Source organism: Octodon degus, unplaced genomic scaffold (genome assembly GCF_000260255.1).
Source record: "Octodon degus isolate 3935 unplaced genomic scaffold, OctDeg1.0 scaffold00052, whole genome shotgun sequence".
Lineage (NCBI taxonomy): Eukaryota > Metazoa > Chordata > Mammalia > Rodentia > Octodontidae > Octodon > Octodon degus.
In genome coordinates this window covers 7,212,597-7,239,625 of record NW_004524628.1, presented here as the reverse complement: position 1 = coordinate 7,239,625, position 27,029 = coordinate 7,212,597, and the positions used below count along the sequence as shown (strand labels likewise).

General features: G+C 47.5%; 1 protein-coding gene across 8 annotated transcripts in view; it reads right to left on the bottom strand.

Moving 5' to 3' along the window:
* Npas2 (neuronal PAS domain protein 2) overlaps positions 1–27,029 on the bottom strand; it is a 151,485-nt gene that overhangs the window by 45,323 nt on the left and 79,133 nt on the right. For 7 of the 8 annotated variants that reach the window (XM_023717549.1, XM_023717547.1, XM_023717548.1 and 4 more), the window contains exons 3-4: positions 12,346–12,494; positions 5,725–5,816 (exon numbers count right to left, since the gene is read on the bottom strand). In XM_023717549.1, the coding sequence (XP_023573317.1) occupies positions 5,725–5,816; positions 12,346–12,494 (241 nt within the window). Of the gene's footprint in view, positions 1–5,724; positions 5,817–12,345; positions 12,495–19,414; positions 19,473–27,029 lie in introns of those variants that run through there. The other variant, XM_023717552.1, reaches the window with a different exon arrangement.

Below are 27,029 nucleotides of genomic sequence, written 5' to 3'. Positions count from 1 at the left end.
GTACAATTATCCAAACTTTACATAAAAATATATTCAAAATATATATAAAAATATTTTTCTTCTTTCTTTTCCTTCCTTCCCTCCCTTCCTCCCTCCTTCCCTCCTTCCTTCCTTTTTTAAAAATGTATTTGGTTGTTACAGGGTCTCACCATACAGTTCAGACTCATAGTGATCCTCCTGTTTTCAGGCTCCCCAGTGCTGGGTTACAGGTGTGCGGCACTATGCCCAGACCCTGGCCAGCTCCGCTCACCCTGAGGGTGGGGCGGGGGCAGCGTGTGGTGCCGGGGATCGAACCTCAGTTCCGCTGCTTGCTTAAGCAGGCACTTCAGTCCACTGAGCTCTCTCGCCGGCTCTCCTTTTTTCTTTGGTCCTTTTCTTCATCTCAGCTTTTCCTTCCCATTGTAACTGTTGTACCTTTCGGATTTTATTTGGTTTGCTTTTTCAGGTTCTTACATGGAGACAATACGATGTTTGCACATGTGGGTTCAATGTATTTCACTTATGAGCATCTAGTTGCATCTGTTTACCTATAAAGAGCCTGGAGTTCTTTTCTTTTTAATGTGTTTAGGACAGGGTCTACGGCGTCTCACTATGTAGCTCACACTCACAGTGATTCTCCTGTTTTCAGCCTCCCTCCCAAGGGCTGGGCTTACAGGCATGCGCCACTACATGCAGTCGCAATCAAGTCTCGGCATGCCCGGGGGTGGGGCTGGCACAGCAAGCCAGGGATGCAGCCCCAGCTGCTGCGCTCGGCCTCAGCAGGCGCATTGGCCCCTGAACTACAGAGCCGGCCCTATAACTTCAAGGTTTTGTAGAGGCTCACCTCACCAAGACCAAGGGCCTACTTTCTGACACGGGCTTTGTTTTGTAAACCTCGGAATATTTCCCTGAACAGTTTTAGACCCCTTTTCTGTCTTGCATGCAGGAGGTTTGCAGAGATGCCCATCCCAGGAAAAGTGCTTGCCAACACACTATAGGCTTGGTGGAAACGTTCAGCCCTCGGTAGCATAAATAAAATTTAGCCGTGGAAATTGCTTCAGTGGGTTTAAGATCAGGAACACTACTGAGCTGAAGTGGAAACCTCATCATTCCCCCAAAGACATCTGCAGGAGCTTTGAGTCTCCCTGCAAGATCCTGCTGAGTTCAGCGGTAAACATTTATTGCAAAATATTAGACCACATCAATGCTGTACAAATAGAACTGGCCAAGGTGGCCTCCTGCCTGCACTCAATCCCACTGGCAGAGGAGCCCCTGCAGGATTAGCATCATTCCCAGGCTGTGAAGGGGTTATTGGAGAACATTCCTTCAGGTTCAGGTATCTGCTGAGTCCCTCTGTCTGCTGGGTATGATGTCCTGGGCACTTGTACTGTGAAATATTTACGCTGGACAATGCTTTCTCACATGGCAGGTGCTCTTGCCGTTAGAGGGTTTTTGTATGTTGTGCAGGGTCTCACTGCGCAGCTCAAACTTGCAGTGATCTTTCTGTTTTCAGCCACTCCAGTGCTGGGATTACAGGCATATGCCACCATGCCCAGACTTGGTCACTGGCTCAGTGCACCCAGGGGTAGGGCTGGGTGGTGCCAGGGATCAAACCTCAGTCTCTGTGCTTGCCTAAGCAGGCACTTAGTCTGTTGAGCTATCTCACCAGTCCTGGTTTTAGAGGGTTTTTTTTGAGATGAATTTTAAGTGGGAATTTACAATGCTTTTCCTGGAAGACTCATCTCAAAGTTGATTTCTGAAATCAGATTATGTTAACTCAGCTGAGAAAGTGGTTGCGCTGTCATCTGGGAGAACCAGGGAGATGGAAGGGATTAGAAATGAAGTCCCCTCACCAGCTAGCCAGTCTGCTGGGGAGTAATTATGTGTGGATGCCCGGGTGGGTACCCAATGTGCACCTGTCACTGGATCCTGCAAAATCAGCTCCCTCAGGTCTGGAAGTTTTCCTCCTTTCAGGAGGAACGTGAAGTAGGTGCTTAGAGAAAGCCCTGGAAGCATACTGTTCGCCTTCCACTAGATCCTCTGGTGATGCACCTGGCCAGGGGAGGACACCTTTGCAGCTTGGAGGGACTGGACACAGGCCACCCACTGTGTGCAGAGAACTGGGGACCAGGGCAGAGCGCCCCTCCCTGGGAGAACCCACACAAGGCCAGGATGTCCCTTTACACTGATGTCCTTGAATCTTAAAACTGAAAAGCATGTCAGGCATGGTGCTCCAATCTCGTCCTCACAGATAGCAGCAGAGGGCAGGACGCCACCAGTGGCGCACGCCTGAAACCCAGCTCTCAGGGGGCTGAGGCAGGAAGGTCACTGTGAGGCCAGCCTGGGCTACACAGTGAGCTCAAGGCCAGCCTGAACTGCAAAACGACATCCGGTCACAAAAGTGACAAACAAAATACCCAAGCAGATTATATCAGTGGCTCTCAACTAGGCGACATCTGGCCATTACTAGAATAGGTGGTGCTGTCACCCACCAGGTAGGCTGGGGATGCTACAAAACATCCCATTTAAAAAATAGAAAAACATCCCATAATGCGTAGCACAGGCCCTTATCCAAGAACAGGGCCCAAAATGTCTGTTGTGCGGAGGCCGAGACGCTGGACTCGTGCATGGATTACGGACACAGGAGGAAGAGCCCTCCTGAGGTAGCAGCCCACCAGCTGTGCTTTTTTTTTCTCAAATATTTTGCTAAGCTATATATATATATATATATATATATATATATATATAGTTTAAGTAATTTTTTTTTTTTTTTTTTTTTTTTTTTTTTTTTTTTTTTTTTGGTCTTTTGAGATAGGTTCTCACTATATCATTTAGGCCAGGCTTGGACTCACTATGAAGCACAGGCTGGCTTTGAACTCATGGTGCTCCTGGTGCCTCAGGCTCCTCAGTGCTGGGCCTACAGGTGTGCACCACCACGGCCACATGGAAATTTTAACCGATCATACAAAAACATAAAAACTGTATCTTTTATGGGATACCACGTGACATTTCAATACATGTACAGATAATATGATGGTTAAATATGGTTGCACATATCTCTCCCCTCAAACAATTATTGTTTCTTTATGGCAAAAATACTCATAATCCTTTTTTCTAGCTTTGCAAAATGCAGCACACATCTTCTACAGTTACCTTCCTGTGCAATGGTGCAGGGAGAACTTCTGGCTCCCTTCTCCCTGTAACTCACTGTCCCCTGACTGACCTCTTGCCACCCTTCTCTCTGGTCACCCCCATGCTGTTCTCCACTCTTCACAGCACTGCGGAGGTGACTGTTATCAAGGGCGGAGGACTACGGATGATGTCATCTGGACCTTTCTGGAAAACGCAGATTGAAGGGCTGGGAAGAGCAGGAGTTGACAAGATCTTTCTGCCCAGCGAGCCCAGGTCCCTGTTGAATTCGTCCAGCATGTGGGTGTGAAAGCTGAAGGTATTTGTAGACAGGGGCTCTTCATCTGCGGACTGGCATCTTCCATAAGGGGACAAGAACCACGCCAGGCCACGGTGCTGAGGAGGCACGTCCTGGCTTTGGAAGCCCTGCCGAGGCATCTGAGCAAGGCCATCGTGGCCACCACACCACAAGCGAGCACTGTGGTACATTAAGCTGGGACACACATGGCCAGAGTTCTATGCCTGCACATGGCAGACAGAAATAAAGCCCCCCTCCACACAAAGCCTCTCAATCTGATGGCTCCGTCTTGGGTTCTCATGACGGTCTCTGAGACTACGCTGAGAGAACAGATCACTGTGGCTTTCCTGATTAAATTCAGCAACACGAACTCCCGAGTCCTGGCCGGTGGGAGCTTTCTGTCCACTGAGTCGACCTGTCCGAGCGCTGGGCCCTCCCACGTGGCCATAGGTGCTGGGCGGCCACCTGAGGATTTTCTTCTTCCAACCCGCAGAGCTGTGTGGGTCCTCCCGAGTCTCATGTCTTGTGAGAGACAGAGGCAGAGGATGGAGGGACTCGCACCCAGAGGCATCAGGGTTCCCAGGAGCAGAACAGGTTCTCTCCTAGATTCTGTCCTTGTTGGGAAAAAGGATCTTCTGGGTCCCAGACACTGTGTCTGGCCCTTCTGACCTCTGAAATGGCTCTGGGAAGCAGACAGCGCGCACATCTGGAGTGCGATCGCTAAAATGATGACATTATTTGTGAGGGGTCATGGGGTAGGGATGGGCGTCTCAGGCTGCTAGGGAGGGGGCGGGAGAGCCTGGTCACCGATGCCAGGTCTGTGACTGAAGAGCCACGGGGTAGCAGCCTCACCCGGCCCAAGATAATTCAAAGGCACCAGCTGGTGGACTTCAAGCCGGAGCTGTGACTCAGAGGCCGCTGGCTGCACAGCCGCCTCGCAGAGCCAGCTCATCTGCCCCAGTGTGTTCAGGCGTCACCACCGGAGCAGGTGCACAGAGACCACGAAGACCCTGCAGATGAATCTGAAAATCTTTTTCTAGACACTCCAATCTCTTGAATTTAGTCCTGCCCAGAAATACATTCGTGTTTAACTTTATGAAAGCTGGTTTCCTCAAATTCCTTTGCTACTTTGAAACTCACTGGAAAAAGGGAAAAGGCTGTGGGTGCTACCAGCTCTTAAAAAAGAGGCTGATGCCAGGAGGTTATGTGTTTTAAGTACTTTTCCATAAGAATGGAAAGATAAATCAATGTACATCAAGTAGCACAATGATGCATTAATTCAGCATTATAGCTCATAAGCTGTTTTAAATTTAACATACTTAAAATGCACTGCCTCTGCAGCAAGTTCTGTATTTTCTTTAAATATAGTTCCCATGTAGCGTTAAGTAGCTTTCATTTTATGCAAATGTTCATTAATGCATTTATATTTCATAATATTTGGACATCTTCATTCAGGCATTTTCTTATTCCAGTACTTTCTGTTTTCTGCAGAATTTATGTAAGTTGAAGTTTACATCAGTCTGGTAAAGGCGCATAGTTGAGATATAGAAAGATCTGCCCTAAGCAGCCACCCCCGATCACCCTGCCAGGACACTTCCTGCTGCACTGGCCTGTGCCTGCCGTCCTCAGTCAAGAGCCAGGATAGGGCGTGTCGGAGGCTTTCCGCCCTCACGGTGGTGTCCATGCCCTCCCAGGCCTGCTGTCGGGCAGGAAGCCAGAGCACACAGGGAGATGCTCTGTAGAGGAGGCATGTTCCTGCCGGCCTGAGGGCCACCCATGGATCAGCGAGCAGTGCCAGGGAGGCCACTTGCCCTGAAGGCCAGGCCTCTATGACCCTGCAGGCGATGCGGGCAGCCAATCCACAGGCGGGGACGTTGGTGTCTTAGTGCAGCAAGGGCTTGGGCTGGCTGGACGCTCAGGTCCCTGGGCTCATCCTCGGCCCCGCAAATGTAGTATGAGCTCAAGGCAGAAGAGAACTTTAGAAGCCCTGTATTCCGAATGGGTTTCTATTAAGGGGCAAATACAGTCTCTGCATCTGAGTGGCAAGTGCAGAACACGGCGATTGTCACTCCTCCTCCCCATCTGCCTCTGCCCTCCTCCTTGCTGGGGCCCCAGATGCAAGCCATAGCCCCCACAAGCTTGAGAAGTCCTGCTTTCCTCACTCAGCTCAGGCCTGTAAACACGAGCAAGGCAGGCACAGCCTCTTCGCAGCCCTTCAGGGTCAACACTGGTGGCTTCCCTTGGGCGCAGGGGTCTATCAGGGACAAGTAGGGGCAATTTAATTTGCATCCCGTTAAACTATCGGAACGGGCATTCACCTCCAACATCAGCTGAGTGAATTCTTCATTGCTAAGGAACGAAGGCTTCCAGTCGTGCTGAATGTCACAGATTTCTGTTTGTGCCGATACTTCTAAAAACAAAATGAAACACAAATAAGCTTTTATGTTCAAGGGCACCTAGAGACTGGAACGAACAACTGACACCCATGTTTACTTCTATATGGTTTTGTGTAAGCTCTGTGCAATTTAATTAAAGAAGCCAACACCAGAAAATATGTTACCCTGATTTCCAGGGACTGGGAGCTCTGGGTATCACGGAGTTGAAGATACTTTCGGTCTTTTCACCTCCTTTAAATGCAGCCTCTGGGAGGTGAGCCCCCATCCTCAGCCTAGGTGGCTGCAAGTGGCACTGTGCCCTTCCAATCAAGTAGATGTCCCTTATCAAGGCAAGGGGAACAAAGACTGGGCTGGCAGGCGGGCACCTTCTTAAGCTGTTTCTTCATGGTCAAAGCAAAGCAAAACACTTTAGAGACCTGGGATTTTCAAAATTCTAAGGGCTGGGAGTGTAGCTTGGTGGTACAGCTGGTGTAGCGCATGCTTTGCATTTGTAAGGCCCTGGGTTTGGTCCCCTGTACGCCAAGAAAAAGAGGAGGGGAAGAAACAGGGGAATGGGGTAGGGGAGGAGGAAGACAGGGGAGAGGGAAGATGAGGAGGAGGAGGAAGAGAAAGAGGAGGAGGAGGAACCCCACTAAATTCCAGAAACATCTAGATTTACAGTAAATATCTCATTGTATCATGCAGGATGTAACAGATTTTTCAGCATTTCCATTAGTGAGCTATAATGTGCTATAAAAATACACACTGCTTAGTTGTTTTTAAGGACCACGCTTACCCTTCCCAAGACGTGGGCATAAGCTATATCCATTTAATGTAACCACCCTGAACCGGGGCTGTCGGACTTGCCAGCTGAATAATCACTGGCCTACGTAGGACCCTTACATCTTCCAGCTTGTTTGCAATTTTCAAAATGTAGTTTGTTTTATTGTCAAGTTATTGCTGATAAGATTATTACAGATAGCGTAAATGTGCTATCTTGGATATTGGGGATCTTTTTCTCTGTCTATTCTACATCTCAAGCTAACGCTTTTCTCTACCTTATGTGCCAAGAGGTCTCTTTACAGATTATTTTCTTGGTGCTTAAAAACCTATTAAACCACATAACCTATACCCCAGAGAATAAAACTAACTTGCTGAACAACTTCCTGGAGAAACGCAAATTGTTCAGGCAGCTAATCTAGCCACTTTAGGAGAAAGATTTCAAGGCTCTCTCCCTTGCATTTTTTCTTTCTCTTTTTGTAGTGCTAAAGATAGAACCCAGGGCCTCGTGCATGCAAAGCACCCGCTCTGGGACAGGCCACGCCTCTCTTAGGTGGATGGAACAAAGCACTGAATTCTGCTGTGTGGATGACAGAGGCTGAACAAATGCTGCAGGTTCTCATAAACAAGCAGGAGGGAGGGCCTAGTAACACACGTGACAACTCTTCCCCCTTCCACCCGTCATCTAAGGTTTCTGTCAACGCCAAGCGGTACTGGGAAGTTTTCTTCCTTCTAGTGTCTGAAAGAAAAACATTCAGCTGTCCTTCTGAAAGATTGGATTTATTGTCCTTTGTGGTTTTTAAAGGAACACAAAAGTGCTGCTAAGAGCTTTGGCAGATGAATATGGGAAGAAATCCAGGAGAGGAAACCATGCTGGCTTTGGGGGAGTCAGTAGTACTGACTAGGGCTGACTTAGAAGAGGCGCCATGATGCCTGTGGTGAAATGCATGCTGGGAAGCTGAGACAGGCACCACACATACATCTTGACCACTGTGTATCCTGGGGTGCTGCCCAGGCAGGAGAGAAAGGGTGATACTCCCAGGTCGTCACACAAATGACTGCCACAGTTTGACCACTTAGAAAAGAGATGGAATGCACGTACATCCTCTTCCTTCTTCCCAACCCAAATGAGAGGCAGTCAGACTCACTTGCTTCAAACACTCTTACCCATCTTTCTTGCCACTTTCTGAAGCAGTTCTCAAAGTTTTCTTTCCTAAATGTCCTTAGTTTTGCTACAGTGGTTGCCTCAAATGTCTAGAACTGATCCAAAATGTTTACCTTTCAGAGTCATTTGACTTTGGGGAAGAGGCAGAAGTCATATGGTGCCAGATCCAGCGAAGAAGGTGGGGCACAGCATCATGTTTTAGGAGCTGCCTTTCTATTGGATGGTGCTTGGCAGCAGCACTTGCTGTATTTTTTTTTTTTTTTTTTTTTTTTTTTTTTTTTTTTTTTTGGCGGAACCAGGGATTAAACTCAGGCCCTTGCGCTTACAAGGCAAGCACTTACTCTACTGAGCCATCTCCCAGCTCCACTTGCTGTATTTTACTCACAAGTTGTAAAGACTCTCAGCAGAGAGGACTTCCAGAGATCTTCAGAAGGTGGCAAGAATGATGGGAAAAGTATAATGGAACTGAAGGCAGCATTCTGAGAGGATTCACAGCAATGTGTCTTTTACTGTAATCAATTAAAAATATTTAAAACATCCACTGTAGTTTTTGATCACACTTTGTACTCTCCCTGAAAAGCTTTTGTGACCAGTAGCATCAAACTGGAGATAGCTCAGGTCTCCAGCAGCCAAAATTTTATTTAGGTTGAGGGCTGTTCAACATGGTGAAGGGAAATGAAGGAGCCACAGACGAAAGTAACTTGTGTATCACCCTGTGATGGCTAGCTAGGCCCAGTAGGCCTGAAGTAACCTCTCAGTCACTGTGCAGTTCAGTAATTCATTATAGTCCTGAAACCCAAGGAGCGAGTTACAAGACATCAAAAATACGTAGATAAGATGTCTCAAAGGAAGCAAAAACTGTTATGAGCATCATGTCTCCACTGGTATCTACAGGTACCAGGGCAGAAATAGCGAAGAAGTCTGATGCTGGTGATCTCTAAATAGTAAAGAAGGAGGAACAACTGGCGGTCATTTTTTATAGGAAAAAACATTACAGTGGAGAGCCAGCCACCCAGGTTCTCCTCTGGGGGAACTTGAACATGTAGTGTGTTCATTTTCAATCACTGCCTGTGTGTCTGAATGAGAGGAGGGGCAGGGCATTTTGCATGTGGTCAAAGACAAGCTGGAATATGGGCAGAAACCCAGCGCAGGGGTGGGTAAATATTGTCTGACCAAGGGATGATCCTCTGTCCCTTCCCCCTTGCCAGCCACAAATGCAGATGCATTGAAGAGGCTGGAGGAGAAATAAGATTTGACAGGGGGATACATTTCATCAAACCAGCTGGCTTTTCACACAGGAGGGGGGATGTGTGGGCATCTGCTCCTGTAGGTTCTGCATTCCAAAGGATGTGGGTGGTCATGTCTAATGTTCACAATACTTATAGAATTCAGGAGCTTGTCTTGTAAGAGAAATCACTGACACAAAACCTCACTACACGGAAACATGGTCAGATTCTTGCTTTGATTTGGACTACCTCTAAGAGAATATATGTGTGTGTCATCATCAAGATTTATGGCCCAAGCAAAGAAAAAGAGGTGCTTGAAAGGTTATTGGGAAAAGAGCTAAATAATTATAACTTCTGGGCCATAACCCCCTTTTCTCACCCCTCTGGGGTCTGCCATTAGCCTGAAGGCAGAAAGAAAACCCACTTCCTAACCCTGGCTGTACACGGGAGCCACCTGGGAGGGGTCCGTGTCCTGCAGCCTCCCCTGATGGTCTGCTGTTACATAGTGCTTCACCCCCACCACACAAGGCCCAGATCTGGAGAGCTGGCCCACTTCTGGGTAAATACTTCTACTGTGGTTGAGTTCAAGTTACCAAATTGATGCAACTGGCTTGCAAAACTGAGCATGTAGCAATCATCCCTGAAGCTGTCAGGAGCTGTCTCCTGCACACGGCCCCTCCCCGCCAAGAGATCTGGGGCATTGCTCTGTGGGCTTTACAGGGCTCTAAGGATTTCTCCAAAAGCTGCCTGGGTGATTCCAATGGGCAGCCACAGTTGAGGACCAACAGCATAAATAGATGTAATAATGTAGCCACGACGTAACTGTCTCTGAGGGTCCCCACCCCTCTTCTGCAGAAGGGGCATAAACACAGAGCTGCTAGACTTAGAGTCCTCATCTTCCTGACGGCCTAGCTGGGGAACTCCATCTCCTGTCCCTCCATGTGTCACTTACATAATGGGACCACAGGGCTACTCTGATGCTCAGGGAAGTTATGATACACAGAGCCCTTAGCACAATCTTGGGGTCACAGGGGAACCAGATGAACACCGAGCCAGGATTCTCCACCCTGGGAGCTCCTGGGGCTCATATCTATGTGGATGATGTGGAAAGTGAGTGCAGGATGTGATCAAAATATGTGGTAAGTGTTTCTATTGAAACTTTATCACAGTGAAAGGTATCAACTGCCATGAATCCCCTGAAAACACTCCTCCTGGCTTCAAGCACACTTAGCCCATCGTTCTTGCCACTTTCTGAAGCAAGTCTGGACATCCTCTTTCCCGAGTGTCTTCACGAGGTGTGATACAAAATACAGAGTGCTGCTGCCTAGGTCATCTAACCAACCGAAGGCAGACTCGTGAGCACACGACGCCGAGTTCTGCGCCATCTTGTTCACTGGATCTGGAGCTGTGTGACTTTTGGCTCTTCCCTGAAGTGAAAATGACCACGAGAGGTAAGTATTTTGAATCAATTGAGAACACTGAGGCAGCCATAGTATCACAAGTGAAGACACTCAGGAGAGAGGCTTTCTAGAACTGCTTCAGAACGTGGCAAGGATGGTGGGTTAGATATGTTCCAGGTGAAGAGGAGGAGGAGGGTCCTCAGTACGAGTCCTGGCAATGTGCCTTTTACTATAACATATTAAAAAAGGAGAAACATTTGCTTCTGTACTTTTTTGGTCAAAACATGCATCTGGTTTTTTTGGCCTTAAACCAGTGGATTTTCTGCCTGCTTTGGACCTGGAATCACAGGGTGTGTGAGACCTAAGGCCCCCATTTGTTGTGATATGCACAGCCGGCCTTGCCCGCAGAGTGGTGAGACCAGGCCAGCCTTCCTGGTACGAGCGGGCTGAGCTGCTGCTGACCTGGCCTGGCTGGGTTCCTGACTTGACAGTTCTGTAAGTCCACAGTGGACAGAGCCCAGCATAAGTGTCACACTGATGAACTTGATCCCAGCTGTCCTACTTAACAGCTGTCCTGCTTCTCTGTCACTGACCTACTTTGAGCAATTTGCACAAAATATCTTGGCCATCAAACCAACCTGCTAGTTCACTTGGCCAAAGCGTCATTTAGGAAATGTAACCATTTTGATGAAATTATGGGGCAATTGAGTATCGCTAATGCTTTATTCCAATCCTGCTCTTGATTGGTCTCTGACTTTTAACAAAAGCAATGAACATGCTCTTTCCTCTCCTTTGGATCATACTGGAAAAACCCAGGAGGATCCATCATCCCTGCCCCGTTCTTAACAGGCGTACACAATTATCAAGGGACAAGCAGAGAATAACAAGCATAACGAAACCCCCCAGTGTCACGGCAGTGCCCTCTTACATGAAATCCTGTCTCAGAAGATGTTCAGGGCAACAGAAGCTTCACCGTCAGCACAGGAGAACTGTAATTACTTCCTCAATAATTCTGACATTTCTGACTATTATGTTTGGTGTCTTGGTTAAGGCAAAAAGAATTCTCAGCTTCCTGCTTGTTAATAGCTCCCAAATGCTCTCAAGTATTCCTCAGCATTTAAATGTTTTTTTTTTTTTTTTTTTTTTTTTCCCTACTAAGAAGGATGAGTGGCAGGGTAGGCGAGATCAGCACAGTGAGGTGAAAGAGTTCAGACAGTAAATAGAAAGATGGGGATCTGAGAGGGACACAAGTTCAAGGCTGGCTTCAGGGGGAAGTGCTGCATGATAGGACAGTATCTACCCATGAACACAAATGTGGAGGATTCGCACAGGCATCAGGGCAAAATGCATTCTTCCAGCTGTCAGACCCCAAGAGGTAAAACCTTCCTATAGTAGAGGAAGCCAGAATGGATGCTCCACTTGGAGAAAGCAAAAGTGGTAGGAAAGGGAAACCCCGGGGAAGCTTCTATTTCTTTCTTTCTCTTTTTTTGGTACTGGAAATTGAACTTAGGATCTTGAGCTTGCCGGCAGATAGTGTGCTGCTGAGTTATCTCCTGATCTTTTAATTTTGTCTCTTGAGACAGGGTCTTGCTACATTGCCCAGGCTAGGCTTCAATCTTTGATCCTTCTGTCTCAGCTTCCCAGACTGCTGGGATTATAGGCATGCCCAACCACGCTGGCTTTGACTTGGGTTTCAATGCTTGTGTGCTCCAGGGATTCTTGACAAAGACCTGTCTACTGGGAGTGCCACCTGCTCCAGATGGGGCTACCCATGGGGCTGTTCTGATGTTGCTGGGCTGAGCAGGCCACCTGAGAGGGCAGTGCCCTTGCCCCTGCTTTTTGGGCATAAGCAGAAGGTGCCCTGGAGGATGGGGGCCTTGGAAAGGGAGTGACAGGGATTGCCATGCCAGAGAGAGTGCCCATGAGGCCTGGCCTGACAATGCCACCTCCAGGAGAGAGGGTGGGACAGAAATGGGAGCAGCTCGGCCTTTACCGTTGTGTTTCTGCAGGAAGCCGATGACCTTCTCCAGCACGGTGGTCTTGTCCATCTTGCGCGTGCTCCCAGGCAGCATGGAGCTGAGCTCTTTGATGAGCACATTGAATTGGTCCCGACGCTTCTTCTCTGACTTGTTTCTTGAAGCTCTGGAAACACAGGTGCTTTGTTAAGGCTTTGCAAGGAAACAGGTGCTTTCTATCTATGCTTGCTCTACCACACTTGCCTCAGCAGAGATTTGCAAGAAGAGACATTGGCCGTGTGTCACAGCAGAGCAGCAGGGAACAAAAATGTTGCACTAGACTTGCAGACCCCGGGTTCACAGATTTGGCCCTGTGTGCAGTGGTCACATTCTGAGAGGGGAGACAGAACTTTTTTTTTTTTTGGTGGAACTGGCGATTGAACTCAGGCCCTTGCACTTGCCAGAAAAGTGCTTATTCTACTGAGCCATCTCCCTGGCCTGAGACAGAACGTTTTTAATATGGAACAAATGCAAATGCTTATTAGTAGGTTGAAAAGGCCAGGCTGAAAAAGCCACATACTATTTCGTTCCAACTATGCAGTGTAAGCAAAAAATATAGTTGATGTATAAATTAAAAATTATATTACAGGAAAAGACACATTGTTTTTTTTTTTTTAAATATTTATTTATTTTTATTACATTTATTTATTGTGTCTGTGTGTGTGTGGCCAGCTCAGCCCACCAGGGGGCGGGGCTGGCTGGCATGTGGTGCTGGGGGATCGAACCGAGGTCCCTGGGCTTTGCCAAGCTTGTTTCAAGTAGGTGCTTTAGACCACTGAGCCATCTCTCCAGCCCAAGACACATTGTTATGGATCCTCTCAAAACCCTCCTCCACCTCAAACACACTTATCCCATTGTTCCTGTCCCTTTCTGAAGCAGCTCTGGAAGTCCTCTTTCATGAGTGTCTTTACCAGATGTGATAAAAACTACAGAGAATGCTGCTGTGTCGCCCAATAGAAAGGCAGTCTTGGAAACACACGACACGGTGTCCTCATCCACCTTATGTCCTGAATTTGGCACCGCGATAGAGGAGGCCCAGGCAGCAGTGCCGCTCATGGGCCGTGGTTCCTAGCAACACATCAGATCCCCTCTGTGACCCACCAGCCCTAAGAGGAAGTAGGGACCACTGTGGCAGAGCTGCCTGCATGGTCAGCCTGCTGGCTCAGGCAGCCCAGACTGCACAGTCCAGGTTTTTGGGGAGCTGACTCCTCCTCAGGAGGATCCTGGCCAAGAGGTGAGGAGAGCAATGCAGGTGACTTTGGTTGTCTTCCTTTGGGGCAGGAATCCATGTCTATAGGCACCAGTATCAGTGAAGACCCTGATTCCCCTAACAGCTCTCAGGAACACAGGGACACACCCCAGCATTCTCTACCTAAATGTCACAATGGATGCCCTGTTTGCTTCTGACCACAATGCGACCTGCCTGTATTTCAGCACACCCATGTACAAAGCCTCTTGCATGGGCTTCTCCCACTCTAAGCCATTTCCTGGTCATACACAAGCCACTGTTTGAAGCCCACAACATGTGCAGTCACCAGTCTCTCCTGGGGGTCTGCCCCTTCTCCTGACTTCTGCTTTCTTCCTACTGGCTCCTGGGTTTGGGATTATGGGGTTTCTGCACAGGCCTTGCTTCTTGCCAAACTGTCTTGCATGACTGGCAGGAGGCAGGTGTGGCAGGGAGATGCTGAGGCCCTTTTTGCCAGCTCAGGGTAAGAGGCACAGCATTCAAAGAGAGAAGAAAGAAACCTTTCACTTTCTGAGCAACTGTCTATGCATTATAAATAATTTTTTGGCCTAGATTTTAAAGAATGACATGCAACCTCCTTCGCCAAAAAAAGCTCTGTTCCTGTCCTAGTTTGCCTATTATAAATTATTTGTGAGCTGATAACACCCAGCTCATTATTGCTCTGTTCTCTTCTTCAATGGGTGCAATGACAACCAACATGGTCTGGCAGAGAATACGATGAAGCTCCTATCATTAGCGACAGAAACACAAGCTTGTTTCCATCAGCCTCCGCCTGGGACGCGCCATGGAACCCACTGGAAATCGGTCAATGTCAGTTGGCTCTGCAGCTCAGAGTTAAAGAAAGCCAAGAGCCTGGGCTGACCTTGTTTCCAGTAATGAGGTCTGCTCATGCCAGTGCTTGGGGGACAACAGGTTGAAAGGCGCTGAAACAACCAGCCTGTGGGAGGTTTTCTTTTTTAAAGGACGGTTTGTATCCTGTAAAATTCATCCTTCTTAAGGGTGCAGTTTGGTAACTACACAAACCCCACCGAAGCAAGATATCCAATTCTTTCCTCTAAAGGGTCTCTTCCCGCCTTCTGATGAGACCCCTAACTGCAGCTCCCTAGTTTTGCCTTTTCTAGGATTTCACATAAATGGAATCGCATGATGTATAATCTCTTTCACAGGAAGCTTTTAAGATTCACCCACTTGTTGCACATACCAATACTCTGTTTGCTTTTCTGTTGACTAGCATCCCATGTGTGAATATGCTGCAGCCCTTTGGCAGTTTCTGGCTGGAGGATTCAGAATACTTGTGTGCATTTCTCTGCACAGACAGGCATTCTTTGCTTTGGGATAAATATGGGAGCACAACACTGCTGAGCCATGTGACCCACGTGTTTGACATACAAGACATTGTCACCCTATCACACAACATTGGCTATCTCTGGCTTTCATTTTGGCAGACATAAAGTTAGAGTTCATATTGTATCCTTGTCAATACTTGGAACTGTCAGTCACACATTCAACTTTAGCCATTGAAGGGTTATCTTATGGTGGTTTGGATTTGCCCTTTTCTGATGCCTCCCAATGTTGAGCATCTCTTTGAATGCTTAAGAGCCATTCTTATAATCTGCTTTTGTGAAGGCTATGTGAAAATCTTCTGCCTATTTCTTAACTTGATCATTTGTCTTTTGAGTTTAATAAGAGAAAAAAAAGGAGGAAGAAAGAAAGGCATGGAGGAAGGAGGGCATGCAAGTGTGTTAAAAACACAGCTTTGTAAGCCCCACCCCTCCCCCCTTTTTTTGTCTTTTTGAGACAGGGTTTTGCTATGTAGTTCAGGCTGACCTTGACTCACTATGTAGCCTATGCAGCCTCGAACTCACAGCGGTTCTTCTGCCTCAGCCTCCTGAGTGCTGGGCTCACAGCTGTGCACCACTACATGCAGCCCACTCTTTGATTTTTGAACACAGGGCTCACACTATCACTGAGGTCTTGGGAAGGCTGGCTCTGGTTCTGTGGGTACCATCTGTGTCTTACGATATAGAAAAGTCAGGGGAGCCACTTCCTTCCCTTTGTTCCACTACAAACACAATGCCACCATAATAGTCACTCACGCTGGTGCTCAGGAGGTCATGATGCCCAAGCCGGCAGGGCATCCATATCAGTGAGTGACACAATGGGAGCCAGCTGGAGTTCAAGGCGTCTGACCACAATGGAAGGTACCTGGAGTTGGTGGTGCCTGACCTTTAAATACTGAAGCCTGAACAGTATTAGTGCTCACTGAGGGCTGCTGTTCATTTTCCCCTTATGCTTATTCCTGGTGCAACTATCTCATGGTCTTCAATAAACATAGCTACTTACTAATTACAAGCTGTATGCTTGGCAATTCTTTCCTTCTCTTGCACAGGAACCTGGAATATGTTCATACCACTTTTCTTAACATTTTGGGCTGCAGACTGATTGATCCTTCACTTTGATATTTTTTTATTTTTATTATTTTTTATATTTTTAATATTTTCTGTAGAATAACAAGATTGTTAAATTAACTGAGTTCCTTCTACCATGGTTAATCTAGATTTTTTTTCTACTGCTGATATGGAAGTTTCTCTCAGCTGAATAGCTCATTTCTTTGATGTATTCTGTAGGGTGTGCATGGTTGCATGCACGTGCTCTTCCTAGCTCAGCACGAGCCTAGGGAGCACCCCACTCTTTGCTCCGTCTAGCCCTGTAAGGTTCAGGAAACTCCCATGCCATGCCCCCCCCTTAGATACCATCCCACCACGAAAACTCTTAGAATGGGGGGACATATTACTGCAAGCATGATGCACAACACCTGACTGATTAATTTGCTTGGGATCTAAGATAGGTTGAGGTGCTTACTGAGATACAAAGTGGGCAGGTCGCTAATAGGTGGCAGAGGTGGATAACGTGCTGAGTGACCTGCCTCTACCTACAGTGACAGACCTATCCCTATGGTCAGGGCTCCATGCCTCCAGTGCCCTGCTTTTATGAGGCTCCCTACTTCTTTAGTGAAGAACACATCCAAATACAAGGGCCAGCTAAATAGCTCAGTGGATTAAAGTGCCTGCTTAGGCAGCCACAGCTGGGGTTCGATCCCCACGGTGTTGGTCCCACCCTTGGGGTGTGCTGACACAGCGATTGAGACTGGGTGTGTGGCGCGGGCCTGTTTTCCCAGCTCTTGGGAGGCTGCAGGCGGATCACTATGAGTCTGATCTACCTACTGAGACTCTGTAGATCATGCAGAATATTCAAGCATAAGTTACCAAAACCTATGATTATTTTCTAGATTTTACTCTTGAACAAATATTTTTCTGATAGTTTTTTCAAGCATTTTTTAAGCTTAAAAATCTCTCCTTCCTTTTCTCATACCCCCTTATTCACTGTTCCTTCGGCGCAACACTGTGACATAAGCTCTGGAGACCTGTGCCAGAATTAGAACCACAGCCCGCGGAATTTTATCCATGCTCTTTATTAACTAAACATCCACCATAGTGTATTACAGCACATGTTTATATCTCCTTACTCTACAGCGATGTAAAGACGGGAAGTTTGTCTACTACTTTTCTGTCCCTTCCTTTACTATACTTTCCGTCACACAGACTTCCACGTGCTGAACAAACGAGGGAATATTCCACCTCCAAGTTTCTATACTTCACCAGAATTTTTTTTTCTTTCTTCCTTTTCATTAAGAACCACGTAACTCCTTCATACTGGAAGCAACATTCTAAACTGAGCTGAAATGAAAGTGGTGACCCGCGTGCGCAGTCCTCACTCAGTCCTCTGGGCCGTCGTCGTCCAGGCGGAGCCCGTCCAGCAGGGGGCCGGCGGCGTCCTCCATTCGGGGTCCCAGCCCGCGCAGGCGCGTCAGGTGCTTGCGCAGCTCCTGCAGCACCCGGGTCTGCGGCCGCAGGTAGTGGCGCAGCAGGAAGTCGCACAGGTGCGGGTCGTCCTTGCTGGCTGCCAGGCGGTGCAGCTCCAGCAGGCTCTCGTGCAGCGTGTTCTCCAGGTGGAAGGCGCACTCCAAGGCCTGCGGGCCGCCGTTCCAGTCGTCGCTGTGGGGCCGCTCGATGTCGCGCAGGACGACGCTCCCGCTGCGCCCCGCCTGCATCCACAGCAGCTTCTCGGCGAGCTCGCCCCACCGGTGAGAGCGGCGCAGGAAGCAGCGCGACAGGGACTGCAGGGCCACGTCGGCGCGCTCGCAGTAGACGGCCATGGACAGGTAGACGTAGGAGGTGTACAGCTGCAGCTGGGCCTGCACGTTGATGGCGGCCTCGCAGTCGGCGTGGTAGTTCTGGCGGACGTGGGGGCTTGCGGCGGCCATGACGGGCGAGCGCGGCGGGGTCCTTGCGGTTTCCTGGGGCGCCTGAGGAAGCAGTCAGCCAAGGACGGGGTGTGACCAGAGGCTGAGGTGAAGAGCGGCCGTGGTGAGGACAGGCTGAGCCACCGCAGAAAAAGAAGGTTCCAGACGTAGGTGTGACAGGAAGTAGACACGACGGAAGTGGGTGGGACCGGAAGTAGGCGGGACCGGAAGTAGAGGCTGCCCGCAGAAGCAGCAAAAGGGAAGTATATATGTGACTTAACCGAAGTTCTGTTGACGTCTTACCTGTTTTTCCAATGGATGTGGATCTGTAGTTTTCTCATACTGCTTTTATTAGGACAATACCGGTCTTAACAGAGTTATGTTGGAAACTATTAACTTCTCTTTGACATTCTGGATAAGACTGCATAGATTGGTGATGTTCTTTTACTATCTGGAACAATTCATCAACGCAATAATCTGGGTTTGGAGATTTCTTGTCAGGTTTTTAACCATAGTTCGTTAGTTATAGGACTCTTGGTGCTGTCTGTTTTATGTGAGTTCTGTTGTTTATGGCATTTAAATAACGACCATCTGACCTAAGTTCTTGAATTATGTGGATGCAATTGATCAGAGCATTTTTTTAATGCTCCTGTTCCATCTGTCTTTTTGTTTCCTTTCTAAATAGGTCTATCAATTTATATTTTCAAAGAATCTCTTTTTGTTTCATTTGTCTTTCCATTTTTAATCCTATTGCTTTATATCCCTAAGTCTATTTATTATTTGAATTCCTATTTTTGCTGTGAGTTTACTTAGTTCTTTTGTTTTTAGTTTCTTAAGGTGAAAGTTTGGTCACTGATTTGAAACCTTTTTAAAATATGGGCAGTTTAGCTGGGGAGATAGCTCAGCAGCATAAGCACCTGCGGCAAGCACAAGGTCCTGAGTTCAATCCCCAGCATTAAAAAAAAAAGGCATTTAATACTGTAAATTCAGTCTAAGCACTGCATTAGCTGCAATCCATGAACTTTAAAATATATTTTCATTTCATTCAGTTAAGAAATTTGTGAAAATATTCCTTGAAGCTTTCCCTGGTCTAAGGATGACTTAGAAATTTGCTGTTGAATTTCCAAGTTTTAGGGATTGTTTTCTGCCATCTTCTTGCTTTTGGTTCATTTATATTTCATTTGTTTTATGAAACCACAGTTGTTCTATCTTGGTAAATGTTCAACAGGTACTTGAAAATCTGTGCATTCTGCTGTTGTTGATTGGACTATACACTGAGTTCCATACATTCAGGAACTGACTGAGGAAGTAGTCAGCCAAGGACTGGGTCCGGCCAGAGGCTCAGCTGAAGTGAGGCTGCAGTGAGGATCGTCTGAACCAAGGCAGAGAAAGGTTCCAGAATTAGGCATAGCCATTAGTAGAAGCTCCGAAAGTAAGCAGGACCGGAAGTAGAGGATCCCAAGGCAGGCAAATGGGAAGTGGTATATATGTGATTTACCAAAGTTTTGTTGGTTTTCAGATCTTCTATGTCCTTGCTGAATTTTTTTCTAGTTCTCCTAAGGAAAATATTAAAAACTCAGGTCACATGTTCAGATTGTGCTTCATGTATTTTGAGACTGTTTTTAGGTGTACATCCATGTAGAATTTAATTGTCTTGGTAAGTTGATCTATCAGTATCTGTTACCTCTCCCTGTACTTTGCTCTGCAACATGTTTTGTTTGATAGTAACAGACTTTCTTTTAGTTACTGTTCACGAGGTAATTTTCTGTAACATTATTATTATTATTTTGGCTTTTTGAGACAGGGTCTCCTTATCTAGTACAGGCTGGCCACTATGTAGCTCAGGCTAGACTCAAGCTTACATCAGTCCTCCTGCCTCAGCCTTCCAAGTGCTGGGATCACAGGTGTGTGCCACCACACCTGGCTATAGCTTCAATTTTAACCTATCTGTATCATATTTTAGGCAAATGTGTTGTAACAGCATATATCCAGGTCATTTGAAAATACATTCTGACAATTTCTTTAGTTGGCATATTTATACCATTTATATTTAATGTATTTGTATGTTTGGGCTTAAAGACAACCATTCTAAAAAAAAAAGACAACCATTCTATAATCAGATTTCCATTTGTTTACTGTTTGTGTTTGGTTGTTGTTCCTATTTCCCTTTTCCTGTTTTCTTTTGGGTAATTTAAGCTTTCTTTAGTATTTCATTTTATCTGACTTTCCCATTTGTACATTTATTTAGTGTTCAGTATTAACTCCAAGGATTATAATACACAAAACTTACCTCTTCAGAGCTCATTTATGAGTATTTGCTATTTCTGTTATTTTTCACAGATTCCTCACATTCTAACTCTTCACATTACTTTTATTCCTGAAGGATACTGTCACTAGATACAGAGTTCTAGGTTAACAGTTCTTTTAACATTAAAAAAAATACTGTGCCACCAATAGAAGGTTTCCATGGTTTCTGGTAGGAATCCACAGTGCTGTTTAGACCAGTCCCATATGACCAGCCCTCCACCGTAACTGGTGGCCTCTGCTCAAGTTCAGACCTGAAAGTCTGCTCGTGGTCAGATCTATGCATAGCTCCCTTGGGGCTGAGCCCAGGAGCTCACAGGGAACTTCACAAGGTCACTTTCTTCCTTCTTTGAGAGCCTCCCAGAAACCACTGCTTCCCAGGGCTCCCATTCAATCCTTTGGTCCCAAAGCTCTTTATTTAGCCTGCTCTATCTCATGCTTCCTGCATCTCCACCTCTATTTTGGGCTAAGCAGTGGGCAGATAGGAAGAGAGGGAAAGAGAAACGAGAGGGTTTCACCACACTCTCGGAACTGCAGCTCCTCGGATTAGAGAGAGGTTACCCTCCGTCAGCACTTTGGGTCATGCATGAGTCCCCAGTGCCACTGTCACCACTCCTCCTGATGTTAGAGGATTGCTTAAGGGGGTCCAAGGATGGGGGAAAAGGACAGAACACAGCAGATTTCCCTTCACTTGATCTGAGCACTGGAAGACCTTGTTCCTGCTCAACCAGCTGGTCCAAGAGGGCTTCTCATGGTCCTTTCTCTGACCTTGCAGGTGCCTATTTCTGGCTGGGGCACACTGGAAGCTGGGGCACACTAGAGGGGAACAGCGAATAACTCACTGCTCTTTGAGTCGGGCCTCAAAATCTGCTTTTCAATTATTTATGTTTCAGGGACTTCAAAAGCTGTTCCCTACATTCTGCCTAAATTACAAGCACGTGCAGTTTGGTGGACAAGAGGAAGCAGCTGACTCCATTATCCAAACCCAGAAATCCTTTCTGTACCCCTTTTAAGAGGGCTATGAAAGACCCACTGCAATCAGAAGGTTCATAGATTCCACAAGACCATGGTAGGGGCTGTGCAAAAACCCTTCTTTGGGAAAGAATAGGGGGTAACCAGGGCAGTAGTTCCAATAGACACCAGGGGAACACTTTTGGAAAATTTTTGCAGAATAAGGAGGATGACGAAAGTGTGTCACTGTGACATGAACTTACTTTTAAAAAGCATCTTAAGGAAGCAGCCATGATGGATTAGCCTTCACTGTAGTTTGTTCAGCTTACAATAAACTCAGCTCTGGGCAGCCCGGTGCTACATTCTAGCAGTGAAGGTGCCTGCTTTCAATCCCAGAAGTGTTGGGATGGTTTGTAATACAGTATTGAGTGCCACGAACTGGGAGTGTCTATAATAAAGATGCCTGAGTTTGATTCCATATTAGGAATTCCAGCATATTTTACCTGGGGTGACAGGGCCATGGTACAGGAGGACGAACTCGTAATAGGTTTGCAGATCTGAGCCTCTCCAGGTGTGTTTTATAAACCAAGCCAAGCTAACCTGTCTCAGCCTAGCCCGGTCCTTCCCATGCAGTCTTCACACTGCCTGAAGTGAAGGGGATGGGTGCAGAACGAAGTGTCTGAATAGGCATCTGTACAGTGCCAGGGGGTGAAATCAATCTGAAGCATGCTTTAAATTCAGACAGTCCTGCTCACGAGGGTAAGATTTCCTGGAGAGTAAGTTGAGGTGTGGTTATCCACACAAAGAACATTCCTGTTACAATGGGATAAAAATGTAGAGAAAGGATTGATGGGAATTATACTAAAATATTAACAGCAGCTGTCTTTAGGTGGTATGCTTCTATATGATCTCTGCTTCTTTATCCATTTCAGGAGTTTTCACATGTTGCTTTGCCATTTTTTAATTTATTTTTTTTAAAATGTATTTAGTGCAGGGTCCACAGCATCTCACTACACAGCTCGGAATCATAGTGATCCTTCTGTTTTTCAGCCTCACAAGTGCTGGGATTACAGGCACGTGCTACCGTGCCCAATCTCAACCGCCCTCTCAGTGCTCCCCATGGGCGGGGCTGGCACGGCAGGCCAGGGATCGAACCTTTGGACCCTGCATCTGCCTAAGCAGTCACATGAATCTGCTCAGCTGTCTGGCCAACCCTGCCATTTTTTTATATATAAAGAGAATATACAAAAATGATAGGAATAAAGTCAGCCTATCAGTTGTACAAGACAGTATGGGTCAAGGGTCTACTGTGGAAAATCATGAAGATTACTTAGAGGACCATGGCCAGAGAAGGTTCTGTCATTGTTCCAGATGGAGGAAGCCCCCTTTCTCTGACCCTGGTGATGGGCACTGAATCCAGGGCCTTTGCACTGATCAACACTTTCAGCCTTTTAAATTTTTTTAAAATTTGAGATCGGATCCTCCTTAGTTGCTGAGGTTGGGCCTGAACTCCAGCCTCCCAGAGCGCTGGAATTACAGGTCAGTGCTACAGGCCCAGCCCAGGTAAGTTTTTAGTGGCAGGATTGCATGTAACAGCACAGACTCACTTTTTTATTTGGTAGTTGCAGTTTTAGCACCTTTAATGTGGTTAAGAGCCCTGAAAGTCTCCAAAAGGGAGAAATAATAGAAGACCTGAACCAGATTTGCTTTGTGGGGAGCATTTCCTGGGAGTAGCACTCCCCAAATACATTTCTCAGTGATTCTTCGGTGTCCACTGAAGGTCCACACAGTCTGCTTCTTGGCTGGGCCTGGGTTCTGGGGACAGGCACACATCTCGTGTCCTGCACACAGAGGCAGTGGAGTTGGGGGCACCACTGAGCTTAGGGTCTTCTGCAGTTTGGTACAAGAGGTCATGTGGATATCTGGGGAGAAAAGTGTCCCCACAGAGAGCAAAATAGGTCAGGCTGGTGTCACCCCCATCCCAGGGAGCGCTGGCCAGCTCGCAGCAGAGACCCAGTGAGCGTCGGGGGTGACCACAAGCAGCTGAGGCCGTTCTTTCCTCCTGAGAGGTAGCAGGAACATCTTTACTCTTAAGCACCGTTATCAGAACATGTCTGGGTCCCAGTGGGAAGCTGACCTCATTTCACAGTGACTCTTAGTTAACTGTCACACAGGCAGCTTCGAACTGGAGTGGGAAGCCTTAGGAGCTTGTCACCTAAATCCTAAAAGAAGTAGGTAGGTAGCCTTTTCTACCGAAAGCCAGTGTGGACCTCTGATAGGTCTTCTGTACTTACAGTTTATGGACTTAGAAAATAGGTTTTTAGTCAAGTGCCTTTTGTCTGAGATGCCCCCAGAGAGGGTCTGGTCTCTCTGAGCTAAGAAGTCCCAAGTTCCTGAGCCTGCCAGGCACGTTTCTCCTGTGACAGCAGGCCTGAAAGCCGCAGTCCAGGGAGGCCCTTTTGTATTCTCCACTCAGTGGGCCCCAGGAAGGCCTGGCATCTGCCTGCAAGCACAGTCCTACTTCTCTCTTGGTTTTGAGATCAGTCACTCATCTGGAAATTATTGGGAGATGTGTGCCCTGTTACCTCCCCTGTCCTCGAGATGCCAATTGCTATCTTAATTACCACCAAAGTAAACAAAGTAGAAGGCACAATGTTTCTTCATGCTGTTGTGCCCGTGCTGAGCCTTTGGTGACATGCGTACAGCAGACCCAATCCAGTCTAGGAAAGAACCTCAGCTCAGTGAGCACAGCTAAATCCAGGGGACACTGAGCAGGGCACAGGACTCACATCCCGGTGCCCCACAACCATACACAGAGCAGAGCGTCCTTCAAGTCGGCCAGGCTGGTCACGGCAGGGCCTGCCCTTTCAGACCTAGAGAATTTACACCCCAGGTGCAGATGGCCAGTGGATACATGAACAAAACCCCTCAACATGTCTGGCCTGGACAGAAATGCAAACTAAAACAGCACTGTGACTCCACCCTACCCTGGAGAGAATGACTACCATCAAGAAATCAAAGAGGTGCTGGAGAGGCTTTGGGGAAAAGGAACCCTTTTTCATTGTTGGTGGGAATGTGGATTATGACACCCACTATGGACATCAGCATGGACACTTCTCAGAAAGCTAAAAGAGAAAGTCTGTTTGACCCAGCTATTTCATCCTAGGTATCTTTCTGAAAGAGTTAGAGACATTGTATCACAGTGACCCATGCACACGTGTTTATAGCAGCATAGTTCGTAATGGCTTAGTCCTGCACACAGCCTGGATGTCCATCAGCAAATGAATGGGTAAAGAAAGGGTGGCATTTATGCATAATGGAGTACTACTATGCCACACAGGAGGACAGCTCTGAGTCGCTTGGAAAATGGACGTGCCCTGAGACCACAACGTTAAATGAAATAAATCATAGGCTTAAATATCATATAGTTTCTTTTATACAACAAACTCAGATTATATGTAAAATGAAACCAAAATGAAAAATAGTAGGAAATAGGTAGACAGATCTTTTGCAAACAGGAAGGGGCCCAAGAAATGAAGGGAGGGGAGAGGGAGAAGGGAAGAGCAAGAAAAAAGCCTGAAGGCATGTTACTGCATGTGTGCCAACTCGCTGCAGTGAGCACAGCCACTACACACTGCAAACGCACTAATAAAAATAAGGAAATGGCATTACTGTGGTGCGTTTGGTCCCTGGCCCTCTCCCATCTGAGAGCAGGAGGCTAAGGAGGTGGCATTTCCATCCCGTCCTCGCTTTGCTGACAGCCTTTGCAGGGGTGCTTCCCCCTTGGCGCTTGTTTTTGTGAATGGCTTCCTAACTTGCGAACATTAGAGGCAGGCCAAGGCCCCGTGTCCCCCTTGAGCCTTCGTTAACACACGTAGAGAGCTTGGGCCAGTCGCTGGTCCCCATCAACAGACTACCTCGCCTCCTTTCCCTCCACCTGGGGGACCTGAAGAAAGACCCTGCCTCCAGGTGGCAGACAGCTTGCCTCTGCCAGACTCTGTGTCCTTCCTCCTGCCTGAACCATTTATCCACAATGAGAGTAAGGATTGGGGTCAAAGAATTTAAAAAAAAAAAAAAAAAAAAAAAAAAGGCTTTGCATGTGTTTCAGAACCAGCATTCACTCCTCTGAGAACCCCAAGAATCAACTAATCTTGTTGGACATCCTTGATTCTTCTGTCAGAAACTTGCCTCCCACCCTCCACTAAATGCACGGGCTGTGGGAACAGCTTCCTGGAGCAAGGAGGTCCTGAATCCCTTTAATACTGGGTCAAAGAAGGAAGCCAGTGAGCGGCACATTCTTCTCTGCCAGGAGGAGCTTATTTTCCCCAAGCAGCAGAATCAGCTGAGACTCCAAACCTGTAGAAACCTGGCTTCTTTAGGTAGCAAGGATTCCTATCACCACGTACTGTCCCTACCCTTGGATTAGTTAGGAACCCAGAATGGAAAATCTGATGCTCTGATGTGAAGCCCTGCCTGCCTCTGACTGGGCTGTGTGGTCCCTGAGCTTGGGCATCCCAATGTCAATAATAATAATAGTACAGTACATTTCTAGGGTACTGCAGGACTAGGGAGTCATGGTGCCTGTCTACTGGCCTCAGCGTGGTGCCCAGGGCTCCCATACAGCTGAACTGGATCCTTGCAAGAACACATGCAGGAAGCTGCCACTGTCATCATCCCCATGTTACACAAGAAGAAACTGAGGCTAAGAGGTAACCCACACAAGATCCCTCGCCAAGTCTGTCTTCCGTGAGAGCCTTCGCACTTCCTGCTAGGCCACACCACTTTGAACCGGCCCCCTGCAGTGCTACATCACTTCGGAACGATGAAGAACGGGAAATGGTGTACTGGACTTTGTCACCCAGGGATGCCAACTATCGCTCAGCCCACCTGTTTCCCACTAGGTGCTGTCTACCACCTTGCCCAAAAGAAACATCACAGAGTTGTGAACACATGCTGGCTGTCACACGTGGTGGCACACACAATGGAGGCACTGGTGAATGCTTGCCCAAATTCCACGGAAGCTCACGGCACGAAGTAGAGCTGAGGGCTGGCTCAGAACATGCGATCTGTCAACCCACACGCACCATGACTGTTGCTAGCTCACAAGCCTGGCCTCATGCAGAGTGTGTTCTTTCGAGATAATGAAGGTTCTGATCTTGGGCTGAACATCTCTAATCTTACAAGGAATTTGGTGTGAGTGAAAACAAATGTATGTCAGGGCCTGGAGTGGGATTCGGAAGCCTGCCCCCCATGCTGCTGCTACAAAACCTGGGAAGTAGAAGCTTTCGGTGGGCATGGTCTCGGATTGGTCTGCTTTCTCCTAATCTTAGGAAGGCTCCTGTGCTGGTGCTGCCCTTTTGGCGAAAAGCTCTAGATAACTATTGAAAACCACAAGCCCACTGGCCATCTGAGAATGGAGGAGAGGGGTAATGGCCTTTCTACACTGGCACTGACGAAGGGGTGGTGTCCAGATGTCTTAGGTGGGGGCAGCGCTACAGTTTGGGTGTGGTTCCCCCCAAGGGTCCATGTGTTGGATGCGTGGTCCTCCATACAGTGACGTGAAGGAGGTAGGCTCTAAGAGGTGGACTCTGGTGGACCCTTTTGCACTCGCTGGCTTCCTGGCCCGTGCTGTGATTTCCCTTGTGGGTTTCACCCTCTGATGCCATCTGCCACAAGACCCTTGACAGAGCCCAGGCAATGTTGACCTCCTGCCTTTGAACCTCTAGAACTGGGTGCCAAGTAAATCTCTCTTCTTTATAAAGTCTGGCGGCGGCGGCGGGGGGGGGGGCTTATCAACAGGCACCTGACTAATATGGAGCTGTGCTCATGGCCCAGAGCAGATGGGGTTGAGAATGAGC